This window comes from Malaclemys terrapin, chromosome 5 (genome assembly GCF_027887155.1).
Source record: "Malaclemys terrapin pileata isolate rMalTer1 chromosome 5, rMalTer1.hap1, whole genome shotgun sequence".
Lineage (NCBI taxonomy): Eukaryota > Metazoa > Chordata > Testudines > Emydidae > Malaclemys > Malaclemys terrapin.
The window spans coordinates 129,592,216-129,605,892 of record NC_071509.1 but is presented as its reverse complement, the minus strand read 5'-3'; the positions used below and the strand labels follow the sequence as shown (position 1 = coordinate 129,605,892).

Below are 13,677 nucleotides of genomic sequence, written 5' to 3'. Positions count from 1 at the left end.
TGAAAGCACTTTGTGCATATGCAGTTTCACGGTTTTCCCTGTATAGTTGTTTTTACCTATTGTTTGTATGGTTCTTATCATAGCAAGGTGAGGAGAAAAACTAAAAACAAAAATACACAAAAATTGGCAGGATGACTCAAGTATGTGTAATACTTGAAACTGAAATGTGCATTTCGTATTGATGGTGTTGCTTTTAGATGGGGGCTGATTTGACTGATGAAGGGAGAGTTTAATTTCATTCTCAGATATGTACATATGTGTTGCCAAGAGGATCAACAGAGTAAAAGCAGATTAAGTTTAAATTGTCACTTGCTAATTGAATTTTTCACACAATGCAAGTGTCTTTTTTTCAAGTTTGACCTTTTTACAGGCTTTATCTTTACAGTTCTCCGGATACTTTGCCTACCCCCGTAGCTTTCTAGGGTGCCAAAAGAATTTCCTAAACTTGAGTTTAGGTTGTGTACTTGATGAAGTATGGGGTGAATTTGCCACATAAAGCTTAAAAATTGTGAATAAGTATAGAATTAAAAATATAAAACATGGCACTGTTCCTTCTGGATTAAACCTCTCAGAAAAGTTTCATTATTGTCATCTGCAAATGGCAATAGTTACAAGTTTCAGGAGTTGACAGACTAATATTAATGTGAAATAAACATTTTTCAACCAATAACACTGCATAACATATTGTAGGAGCCTTAAATTGTTAACCGACAATTAAGTACAATTACAAGAGGACCAAAGTGTCAGTGACTTCGTACTTGATTAAAAAAGTGTTACGTTTTTAAAGGAATAATGGAGGGGTTTTCAACTGGGGATTGGGACCCCTCAGGGGGTCGTGAGGCTATTACATGGGGGGTCGCAAGCTGTCAGCCTCCACCCCAAACCACGCTTCGCCTCCAGCATTTATAATAGTGTTAAATATAAAAAAGTGTTTTTAATTTATAAGGGGGAGTCACACTCAGAGGCTTGCTGTGTGTCACCAGTACAGAAGTTTGAGAACCGCTAGAATAATGGAAACTCAAGTGGTCTGACTTTTTTTTTTCTGTAATTTTTTTTTCCTCAGGTGGCTTTTCCACTGTGTTCCTGGTGCGTACCCATGGTGGAGTACGCTGCGCATTGAAACGAATGTATGTTAATAATGTGCCTGACCTCAACATTTGCAAAAGAGAAATAACAATTATGGTAAGTAAAGCAACTATTTGATGGTATATAGCAGGCATGGATTTGAATGGAAATTCTGCAGTTTTACTTTTCTAGAGGGGTGAGATTAGGAATATAGATATCCTCTACTTTTGGAAGATGGAATGTGACTTGTGCTTTAGTTACTCTTAGCTGGTCAGGGAGTAGAATTGGATAGAAACTCTTGTGAACCCCTTCTCTCTCAAAGATGGTTGCTGCTTTCGTGGCTGCAGCTGGGATGCACTGAAAAGATAAATATATAATAAATGCTGAGTGAAGAGGTGGGAAAAAATCTTGATCTCTGATTCAGGGTATCTAGAGTGACTGATCTGTGAAGGTGAAGTGCAGGCACCTTTGCTGGTGTTACTGCAGCAAACCAAGGCCAGTGTGCAAATGCCTTAGGGCCCAACCTTGCATTATTAAAATTAATTTTTTAGCAATCTCCGTATTAGTATTTCTATTTGTATGCCAATAGCCTATGTTAGAATTTCTTCATTGAACATATGAAGCATATAACATCTTTCTAAAATTTTTACCTTGTGAATCATGTGAAAGATCCTCTCATGGACTGCCTCCTTTCCAAACCTCAAAATCATAATTCCCCATATCAATTAAAGTGTTACATGTAACAAGTAACATTAAAACAGTTCTAAAGTATAATTCTGTAAAAGAGATGGTAAAAATGGCAATGTAGGTTTCCATAGTTTATCTGTTTCTGTGTCAAATGTGTTCCGTTTACAAGTTAAAACAATTTTTTTTTTTTTTTTTTTTTTTGCCAGACCTGTGAACTCTACCTGTAAGCTCTGAAAGTACTGTATGTGACAATCAAGGTTCTGCTGGCTAAATGATGCTTGTAGCAATCTAGTCTGCAATGTGTTTGTACAGGTGTAACTGATTGGAACCTGGTAAACCATTCTGATACGCAAAAAAAACCCAAACCCCAACCTGATTTAATCTGTTAGTTGTGAAGTTTCTACATGAGAAGAAAGTAGTAAGAACTTTATATTTGAAACACTATGCAGTGAGCAGATGCCTTAAGTAAGACGGTACACGCTCTAGACATGAGAAAAAATATGAAGGGTGCGGCTGCTTGGTTATGTGCCCTCACTTAGTATCAGTGATGCAAGTAGAAATCATTTCTTGCTGGTATGCTGCACTTGTGGGAGGAACACAAAGGGGGGGGGGGAACACATGACCTCCCCATGTGACCCGGCCCAGAGCTTGGGGCCCTTGCGCTGTCCCCTCCCCATGATCCACATCCATTCCACGTTAGCTGGGAGAGGGGGAGACAGTAGCTCTGTCCTCCTCCCACTGTGCCGCAGACTTCTGCTGTACAGACCCCAGGCAGGAGGACTCGGCAGATGCAGCTGAGTGGAAGGGCTGGTGGCAGGCTCCTCCTGTGTCTTTCCAGTACGCTGTACCAGCTATTACCTTACTGGTACAGCGTACCGTACCACCGTACTTGCACCACTGCTTAGTATCCATGCTATTTATTTCCTTTTCATGGCCCCACTTTTTAATACAAAAGTCCTTGGGTCTTGTATGGCATATGCAACATAAATTATGGTTGGGATCCTTGTTTTATGTACTTGGAGATAGTGGACTGGGCTTCAGTGCCGGAGAAAGATTTGATCACAGTCTATAAGTACTTATCTGGGGAACAAATACTTAATTGTCTCTTAAATTTTAAAGATTTGGTTTATAGTTGAATTTAAACCAAAGAAATAACAAAGATAGATGCGAAGCAAACATGCAGGATGCAGAAGTACTTGATTTTTTTCTTCTTTTTTCTTTTTTCTTTTAAATAAGCCAGAAAATCCTTTAGAACCCATAACAGTCCTGTACTAGGCTACAACAACCAGGGCAGTATCTCTGCAGAACAACATCCACGTGTACTGCCCTTACTATCATTTTATCAAGTCCATTCTGAGCAGCATCTAATACATGAAGCATATTGTATATGGCTGCATATTCACAGGTTCATGCCTTTGATCTTTCTTCCTGGTGAGCAACAGATCTTTCAGATGTACTGTACAACTCTTTAAAAGATCCTTAGAGCATGACAAGTGATCCTGATCAAAGTGATTGTTAAAGACCAGTATTTCAAAAAAGTTCTCTTGATTCTGACAGTGCCACTATGCTCTCCATAAATCTATGGGGAGGTAAGGGTCTTAATTCTTTTGTATAGAAAACCATCCCTGTGAACGGTAATTGGAAGTTGTTTAAGAACGCTTCACTAGATGCTCGAAAAGCCACAATCAAGAAAGAAGGCAGTATTGGTTAGAAATCTGACCTGGTTTAGAGGGGAAGTGAAGACCGCTATAAATAATAATTAAAAAACATAGATGGAAGAAAGGAGACTTAAATAGCAATCAATATAAACTGAAAGCTAGAATTTTTAGAAAATTTGAGGGAAGCAAAGGAACACCAGGAGAAATCTATTGCTAGCAGAGTTAAGGACAATGAGTTTTAAAAAAGTATATTCGATACTAAAAGAATCCTGACAATGGCGTCGGTCCATTATTAGAGGCCAATGGTAGAATTATTAATGGTGCAGAAAAGGAAAAAGTGTTCAATACCTATTTATGTTTTGCATTTGAGAAAAAACAGATGATGTAGTCTCATATGAAAACACTCTTTCCATTCCACTGGTGTCTCGGGAGCATATTGAATAACTGCTATTAAAGATTTTTAAATCAGCAGGTCCAGATAACTTGCATCCTAGAGTTTTAAGAGCTAACAGAGGAGCTTACTGGAACTGGACTGGTAATGTTGATTTTCAGTAAGTCTTGGAACACTGGGGAAGTTCCAGAAGAACAAAAGAAAGCTAATGTTATGCCAATACTTAAAATTGGTAAACGGGATGACAAGGGTCAATTATAGACCTGCCAGTCTGACATTGATCCCAGGCAAGATAATGGAGCACCTGATATGGAACTTGATTAATAAAGAATTAAAGGAGGGTAATATAATTAATGCCAATTAACATAGGTTTATGGAATATAGATCCTGCCAAAGAAACTTGATATCTTTTTTTAATGAGATTAGAAGTTTGAGTGATAAAGGGAATAGTGCTGATGTGATATACTTGGCCTTCTGTAAGGCATTTGTCTGGGTACTGCATGACATTTTGATTAAACAGTGAGAAAAATAAAAAATTAACATAGCCCCCATTAAATAGATTGAAAGTTGGGTAACTGATAGGTTTCAAAACATAACTGTAAATGTTTAATCAGCCCAGGTGTGTGATTCTAGATGGGGTCCTTCAGGGATTAGTCCTTAGCCCTACGCTATTTAGCATATATTTATCAGTGACCTGGAAGAAAACATAAAATCGTTACTGATAAAGTTTTCAGATAACCCACTATTGAGGGAGGGATAAATAACAAAGAGGACAGGTCACTGATAGAGTGGTCTGGATTACTTGGTAAATTGAGCATGTGCAAACAATATGTGTTTTAATATAACTAAATACACACATCTAGGAACACAGTATGTAGGCCATGCTTACAAAATGGGGATCTCTATCCTGGGAACCAGTGACTGAAAAATATTTGAGGGTCATGGTGGATAATCAGCTGAATATGGGCTCCCACTGCGACGCTGTGGTCAAAAGGGCTAATGTGATCCTTGGATGCATAAACCGGGTAATCTCGAGTAGGAATAGAGGTAATTTTTACCTTTATTTGCCACTGGTGTGACTGCTGCAGGAATGCTGTGTCCAATTCTGGTGCCCACAATTCAAGAAGAATAGTGAAAAATTGGACAGGGTTCAGAAAAGTCATGAGAATGATTAAAGGATGAGAAAATCTGCCTTAGAGTGATAGACTCAAGGAGCTCAATCTATTTAGCTTAACTAAGAAGGTTAAGGAGTGATATGATTATGTCTATAAGTACCTATATGGGGAACAAATACTTAATAATGGGCTCTTCAGTCTAGCGGAGATATATGCATGATCCAATGTCTGGAAGTTGAAGCGAGACAAATTCAGACTGAGAATAAGGTGTATATTTTTAATAGTGAATAATGAACTTATTGAGGGTCATAGTGGATTCCTTGTCACTGACCATTTTTAAATCAAGATGGGATCTTTTTCTAAAACACATGCTCTAGGAATTATTTGGGGGAAGTTACATGGGAGGTCACCCTAGATGACTGCAATAGACCCAGTTGGCCTTGGAATCTATGAAGGTATGACTGGGAATTGACCAGTATACACTGTTTTTGGCTACTTAACTGCAGTAACTCCTCACTTAAAGTCATCCCGGTTAACATTGTTTCGTCTTTATGTTGCTGATCAATTAGAGAACATGCTCGTTTAAAGTTGGGCAGTGCTCCCTTATAATGTTGTTTGGCAGCTGCCTGCTTTGTCCACTGCTTGCAGGAAGAGCAGTCCATTGGAGCTAGCTGGTGGGGGCTTGGAACCAGGGTGGGCCAGCAGACCCTCTATCAGCTCCCCACTCCCCTAAGTTCCCTGTGTGGCAGCCGCCCAGCAGGCTATCAATTGCCGGGCAGTTCAGCTGTCCCGCCCCCCACTGCTATGTGCTACTCCTGCCCTCTTGTGCTGTAACTCTCACATCGTTTGTGAGGGAAAGCTCTCATAACTTTCCACTAGTCCTCTTAGAAGCAAAGACTGTGACAGTTCTGGAGACTGACCATGTGTTAACTTTGTAGTAGGCATGGATCAAGTTGCCTGAATTTTGACTTATTTTCCATTAGTCCTTTTTAATGTAACACACAGTCCATTAATGTTTGCAGTGTAGCTGCTAAATCTTAACCTTTTGGAGTTTCTCAATAATGAAATTAACAGAACATTTTTCTTTTGAAATGAGCTTAGTGTTTATAAAGTTGCCAAATTGACAGTACTGTAAATTGAACCTGACTGCCCATTTGGGCGCAGCATAAATAGTGGCAACCCAAGCATGTTCACACTGTCCTGTCTTTTGGAGGAATTACGTTTATGCTCTGTTTGATTCTTAGTGCTTAGCTGTGTCTAAGATGCGGTTGACTGTTAATACTTTCTTTGATGTGGGCACCTGTCCCCTGGGAATTGTAGTTGACACCTACTCACTTGACATAAGCTCCTAAGTAGCTATTAGAATGCTTTTTTAACAGCTACCTGGGACATTTCAAGCATGGTGTAGAGATGAAAGACTCCATTCCCAAGAATTCTTCAGTCTTCTAGATAGACTTATCTTTATACTTTCTAGAGTTTATTTAAATGTTAATTATTCCAAATGTGATTTTTTTTTCTTGGTTTCAGAAAGAACTCTCTGGGCACAAGAATATTGTAGGCTATTTGGATTGTGCTGTTAATTCTGTTAGTGACAATGTGTGGGAGGTGCTCATCTTAATGGAATTTTGTCGAGGTAAGTAAACTACTGTTGGATTTCTTATTTTTTATGATCATAAGTAAAGCATTCTTAAAGTTAGAGTCTAGGGTTATCTCCTAAGATGTGATGTGTATTTTGGCAAAGACCACATTTATTATCTTCCTAATTAAGGTCAAGACCACTGAAAACACCATCACACCTGATTTTGTTCTTAAGTGCTAGAAAGAATGAATCTGGGAATATTGAAAAGCTCATCCTACACTGCTTTATATCAAGGTCTGACCAGAAAAGAGGGAAAAAATTAAATGTTTACATAAATATGTAAAGTGTCCCAGTTCCTTGTTCTCTCTAACAAATCTCAAAATATATTTGTACATTGATTTGGGAATGAAGACTTTGCAAAACTGAATATCTTTCCAGTCATGAAACTGCTGCTCCAATGAACTGTAAAGACTACATGCTGTCTCATCATCCTGATTCCTTAAATTGTTTTAAGTCAGTTTATTCGGTGGAGCCCTAAATAATGGTGTCTCGTGTCCTGATCTATAACAATTATTTTTGTTTTAGGCTATACAAGTGGCTTCAGAATCATTCCCTTTTTTTCAAATATCTAGTTACTTAAATTTACTAGTATAGTTTGGGTTTTTCCCCTTTTTATATAGAAATTTATTCCAGTAGTTTAGCTCAAATTTTGGAAAGTGTTAGGCTCCAGTTATGGCAAATTTGGAGAAATGCTTGGATTTCAAAGTAACTGTGTCTGCTTTATGTGAAAATAAAATGCTCTCCATAAGCCTGCGCATTAGGTGCTTAAAATGCTTCAGGTGCCTTCCTGTTGAGGGTATTTGGCCTTTGTCTGCGCTGCCAGTAGAAGCAGTGAGTGAGAGTAAAGTGCTTGTCAGTTGGCCTTCTGTGAACCGCCTGATGTGATATCCTTGGATCTCTGTTTTGACAGACAAATCAGATTCTGCCTTGTTGTAGCTTGTGTATTCTCACCGTTGCTATGAGGCACGCTGTTGTGTGCTTCTGCAACCTTCTGCATCCGAAGAAGTGGGTTGTAGTTCACGAAAGCTTATGCTCTAATAAATTTGTTAGTCTCTAAGGTGCCACAAGTACTCCTGTTCTTCTTTTTGCAACCTTCTAGAAAGCTTTGCTCATTGGGAGCCATGTGAGTGCTGTCTCCATAGTGCTCAGCATTTACAGCCTGAATTTACTTCATCTTCTCCTATTGACTGAGGGTAAAGGGAATGTCTGCTGTACCCCTCAGATTTCCAGCTGCCTTTTCTCTTGTTGTACTTAGTTTAGATAGATAACTATAGTTCTTAGACTTTTCTGCACCATTATGTACTTGGTTTTGGGGATGGTTTTATCACTGTGCTGATCACGTAGCCTAAGTCACAAGACTAAGAAAGCTCCTGCATTGTTCTGAAGCTGCATCACCTCAAGGGATAACATAGGTGATGCAATTGTAGATATTGCTCTTGTTTTCCCTATTAAAAAGCATCTTTAGTTTAGGAGAGGGGGCACTGCTCTGAGAGCCAGAAGACCATGCTTTTCCACTAATACTACTACTTTTCATATTGCTTAATGAACAAGACCTGATACCTTCCCCCTTCTTAAGGTAGGGTTTAATCACCTCTCCCATCTTATAAAACAGGAGTCGGCAACCTACGGCATGCGTGCTGATTTTGAATGGCACGCTGGAGCCTGCTTGGACTCCAGCGTGCCATTAAAAATCCTGCCCAGCCCGGCCCGCTCTCCGCTGCCCTCCGCTCCCCCCGCGGGGGCAGGGAGCAGAAGCATAGCCGTGCGCACGGGGTGGGCAAATGACCCCACTCTCCCGGCACAGCAAGCCGTGGGGTCCGCGCTCCTGGGCCGGAGCGCAGCAAACTGCTGGCCCCTCCCAGTCCTTCTCCCCTCCCCTGGAGCTTTGCTGCCGCGTGTGGGGGCAGTCAGGGGACAGGGTGGGTTGGATGGGGCATGGGAGTCCCGGGGTCTGTCAGGGAGCGGGGGGTGGATAGGGGTCAGGGCAGTCAGGGGACAGGGAGCAAGGAGGGTCCGGGGGGGGGGGAGCAGTTAGGGTGGTGGGTCTCTGGAGGCGGTGGTCAGGGGACAAGGAGCTGGGGGGTTGGGAGTTCTTAGGGGGGCAGTCACCCAGCCCTCTCCCCTGAGCCCTGTCCTCCCCACACACACACCCCGCCCTGAGCCCCGCACACACCCCAGACTCCTGCCCTGAGTCCTGTACTTCCCTCATACACACTCAGCCCTCTGCTTGACTCCTTCATCCCACCCCCACAACCCTAGCCCTGACTCTGGCACCCCCACACATCCCCAGCTCCCCCTCTGCCCTGACACCTGCACCGCCCCACATCCCCAGCCCCCCTAAACCCCATGCACCCGCCACATCCCCACCCCCACCCAGAGTACCAAACGGGAGCTCCTGCACCCCCCCCACATTCCCATTTGCACCCCTCGTATCAAATGGGAGCTGCCCAGGTAAGTGCCCCACACCTGAATCTCCTGGCCCAACCCTGAGCCCCCTCCCTTATTTTAGCTCCTGGCCCGACCCTTCACCCCCAGCCCTGTGCTCTGTGCACTGCCACCCTCAGCTCAGTGCAGAGAGAGGAAGAGAATGGCCAGAACCAGAGAGAAGGTAGGTACCCACTATATGTGGGGAGGGCTGGGACCCCAGACTGGCAGCGGGCTGAGTGGATCCGGCAGCCAGGATCCCGGCTGGCAGGAGCCGGCGGATGGAACCCCTGAGCGGCAATGAGCTGAGCCGCTCAGTCCACTGTCGGTCTGGGGTCCTGGCCGCCGGCCCCACACAGCCCTCTGCTGGTCTGGGGTTCTGGCTGCCGGACTTTTGCCAGCTGGGGTCCTGGCTGCAGGCCTCGCTCAGCCCGCTGCCGGCCTAGGTGAACAGAACCTCAGACCAGCAGCAGGCTGAGCGGGCCAGTGGCGTAAGATCAACATTTTAATTTCATTTTAAATGAACCTTCTTAAACATTTTGAAAACCTTGTTTATTTTACAATACAACACTAGTTTAGTTATATATTATATAGTCTTATAGAGAGAGACCTTCTAAAAAAACATTAAAATGTATTACCAGCACGCGAAACCTTAAATTAGAGTGAATAAATGAAGACTCGGCACACCACTTCTGAAAGGTTGCCGACCCCTGTTATAAAAGGTCTTACTGAGATTTGCACAAGGTCACTAATGCAGTACGGCAGACCAGGTCTCATCCACTTAGCTACACTGTCTCAGAATTTTACCTAAGTTGGTATAGATTCATGAGTGAGATGTAACTCCATTAATTTCAGTTGAGATGGTAGAGATGGTGACATGGATGTGAAGCTTCTGGGTTCAAACCCTGTTGAAAATCCATACAGGAGCTTGGTACAGTTGCACATGATTTGCTTGGTGGTTTTAAAAAAATGAAAAGTGAGGAAATTACATGAAAAAAACTGTTAAAAGGATTTTAAGGTTGTAAAGTTGAGCACTCAGATTACCAAAACAGTAGAATTCAGGTTGCTGTTTGTGCAGCTTCTGTTTATCAAAATGCATCAAGGGAGACACAGCCTTAGAATACCATAGAATCATAGAATACCAGGGTTGGAAGGGACCTCAGGAGGTCATCTAGTCCAACCCCCTGCTCAAAGCAGGACCAATCCCCAGACAGATTTTTACCCCAGTTCCCTAAATGGCTCCCTCAAGGATTAAACTCACAACCCTGGGTTTAGCAGGCCAATGCTCAAACTACTGAGCTATTCCTCCCCGCATTAACCCTATATACAACTTATCAAAGGCACTTTTGAAAATCCCACTAGGCACGTATCTGCATTTTAGGCACCTAAATACCTTTGAAAATCTGGCCATAAAAGGCTTTTGAAAATTTTACCAGGTATCTAAAACACCCCAAGTAAAGTATAGTGTCAGATTTCTCCCAGTTATCTTCCTTGCTTGAGATTTTCCAGGTCATTTATAAAATAAAGTAATTACAGCACTGTGAACTGAGGCTCTGTATGAACACAAGGTATTACCAGTCTAATGTATTTCTTTATATTCCATCTTTCCACAGATAATGCCCTTAATGTCACAGCTTTGCATAATGGCTACAGTTGGAGACACCACGTCTGTGTCAATGTTAATACTCAATTTGTAAAATCTATTATTCTCTTTTCTGTCTAAGCTTTTTTTAAGAAAATACCATCTAAAATATGTTAAGTAAAACAAAACCTGGAACTCTCTCTGAACCACAATCATTACTAATATTTATTGAAATGCTGGCCAAGTCCCAAAACCACAACCTCCATAATTTGTAATTTTCCCCGATCACATACTTCCCTTGCCTCTGCCTCATTTAGTGCTTCACTTCGCAGTTTTAATAGTGCGTGAGGTAATATCTTATCTTTCACCAACAGAAGTTGGTCCAATAAAAGCTTTCAAGCTCCACAAAGCTCATCCACCTTGTTTCTCTAATATTCTTGGACCAACACAGCTACAACAACACTGCAGATAGTTTTAGTGTCTTTTAAACATATGTTTATATATATAAGTATAGTTTGCAACTGTTCATCTAAAACTTGGCTCTTTTGACTCTTCACCAATTCAGCTCAAATTTTGAGTAGTGCTTTGATTTTGCACACTTTCTTCTGAGATTTAAACTTCTGAATTTCAGTATGTAAAATTTTAAAAATTTATGGCTTGTCCACTTGCTGATATTAATGTAAGCAAAGTAAACTGATACTACTTGATTTTTTTTTCCCTTCTGTTTGCCAGAAGCTGGAAATGAGCGACAGGGGATGGATCACTTGATGATTGCCTATCAGAGGGGTAGCCGTGTTAGTCTGGATCTGTAAAAAGTGACAGTGTCCTGTGGCACCTTATAGACTAACAGAAGTATTGGAGCATAAGCTTTCGAGGGTGAATACCCACTTTGTCAGATGCATGTATTCACCCACGAAAGCTTATGCTCCAATACTTCTGTTAGTCTATAAGGTGCCACAGGACACTCTGTCGCTTTTGATGATTACCTGTTCTGTTCATTCCCTCTGGGGCACCTGGCACTGTCCACTGTCAGAAGACAGGTTATTGGGCTAGATGGACCTTTGGTCTGACCCAGTAGGGCCATTCTTGTGTTCTAAGAAGTGTGGTTTTGAAACTAGTAGGAGCTACACTTTCCTAGCATCTGAAAGTAAGGCTCATAATCTCATAAAAAGAAAGTATTCTATATGTATTATAACTAAGCCCCTTCGTTTAAGCTGATTTTTACCCCCCCCAAAAAAAAAAAATTCTGGCTTTTACTAAAAGTATTTGGGTTTTCACCCTACATTTATATCATTCATGTATATAAAATATAACTTGATTTATTAGGAAAATACAATACATTGCATGAGATATATGTATTACGATAATACATTAATCTGTGTGTGTGTATATGCAAAGGTGCCTGTTGAAGTAAGGTTATGTATTAGTCTAGAAGATGCACACAATAAATGAACAGGCACGCATTCAAGCTCCTGAAGTGCGTATGCATCTGAACGTACTAATAAATCTCACGCCCACCATGTATACATTTCAAGCTGTTAGCAGATAACAGTTTAAAGCTGTGACATACTAAAATGGGGAAAATATGTATCAGAATACATTTCAGAGCACAAGGAAGTATTAAAGTTTAAAAAAAAAAAAAGGGCGGGGGGAGAAAAGGATGACGTTGAGTGTATGCGCTGCAAATGGTGTGGCCCAATTACTGAAGTAAATATTTATAGGCTAATAGTTCTAAGTCTACAACAGTAAACTGTTTATTCAAATTAAAAGTTTTATTTTGGGATTAGAGATGCATTATTTTTTTTAAACTCACAGTTGGCATTGTGTTTTGTGTTCTGTTTTAGTTCTGTAGCAAACTACATTGAGTTCCATTCATCTACTGAATACTTCCCCCGGTCCTTCTGTCCACCAAAATCAACCCTGATATTTGCCCAGAAAAATTAAATTTTTTCCTCCAGTTTTCACCTGTTTTTGTAGTTGTATTAGTAAACACAGATACATTCCTGGGAAAAATAAAATAACTGAAAACTAAGTATAACATGAGAATAATATGGCGAGCAATTTAAAAACTGCTGTTTTTAAATGTAAGTTTAACTTGATTGCCATTTAGATGGAGTAGAAATCTGAGCTAATTATTAATGGAGAGCATAAATGCATTTCTCATTTGATCCACTGCTTTGAAGTCATAATTAATAGGTATTGGTGTCCGAATTGAGCTAATGGAGACAGTCTTTTGTTTCTGAAACCTCTCTGCTGGCACACTTGCTGAACTGACTACACCTTCCTTCCAGTATGTCTGCCTGCACTGAGGATAATAGATGTTTTCTCTTTGGCTCTCTGAGATCCTTTTACAAGGGAGTTGTCTGGGAAACCAGTTTTCCCTTTATTTTTTCCACTTTAGCGGAATATAGTGCTAGAAATGACTCCGTGATCACCAGAGATTACTAGTAATCCAAGAACTTCCTCTGAGAGTTTGGTGCTCATTCTGCCAGAGATATGTAACATAGTGGAGGGAGAAACATAAGTCCTCTCTGGAAAAAATCCCGCAACACTGTGATTTAGTCAATATATTCTTTCTGAAATAGAAAAAGTGAATTGCTTTCTTCAGATAGCAGTTCTTGGGCAACAGATCTGTTGGCTCTCCATGCTTTTCAGAATAAAGATGTACATTTTAAAAAATAAAATTTTGTGTTAGAGAAAATTATTCCTTCTGCATGTGGAAATCTTGAGTTCAAAGACTATTGAATAGTCTCCATTGTATCTTCCTATTCTGTTTAATTCTAATTTCTGACATAGTTACGCAGTGGTCGCTTTTGTCACTGAGTCATAGATTTTAAGGACAGAAGGAAGCATTATGATCATCTAGTCTGACCTTCTGTATTTAAAAAAACAGACCAGAGAACTTTCACCTGTTGATTCCTGCATGCAGCCCCATAGCTTTAAATTTAGCTATAACGTGTCCTACAACCATTTCTGTCACCGTGATACCCTTTGCGCTGGTACTCCTATTACTTTCCCTGTATGGTGGTTGAGTGATAATGAATGTTTGTTACTTCTTATGAATTAGGACTTCTGTCTAGGACAGTGAATCCAATAGAGGAGGGAAAAAAACCAGA

The 13,677-nt window shown here is 40.9% G+C and overlaps 1 protein-coding gene across 2 annotated transcripts in view; it reads left to right on the top strand.

Annotated features, from left to right (window-relative positions):
* Nucleotides 1-13,677, top strand: part of BMP2K (BMP2 inducible kinase) — a 111,665-nt gene that overhangs the window by 30,559 nt on the left and 67,429 nt on the right. For both annotated transcript variants that reach the window (XR_008445224.1, XM_054030999.1), the window contains exons 2-3: nt 1,064-1,182; nt 6,444-6,549. Coding sequence is in view for 1 of the 2 variants with exons in the window: in XM_054030999.1 (XP_053886974.1) it covers nt 1,064-1,182; nt 6,444-6,549 (225 nt within the window). In the remaining variant the exon portion in view is untranslated. The remainder of the gene's footprint in view (nt 1-1,063; nt 1,183-6,443; nt 6,550-13,677) is intronic.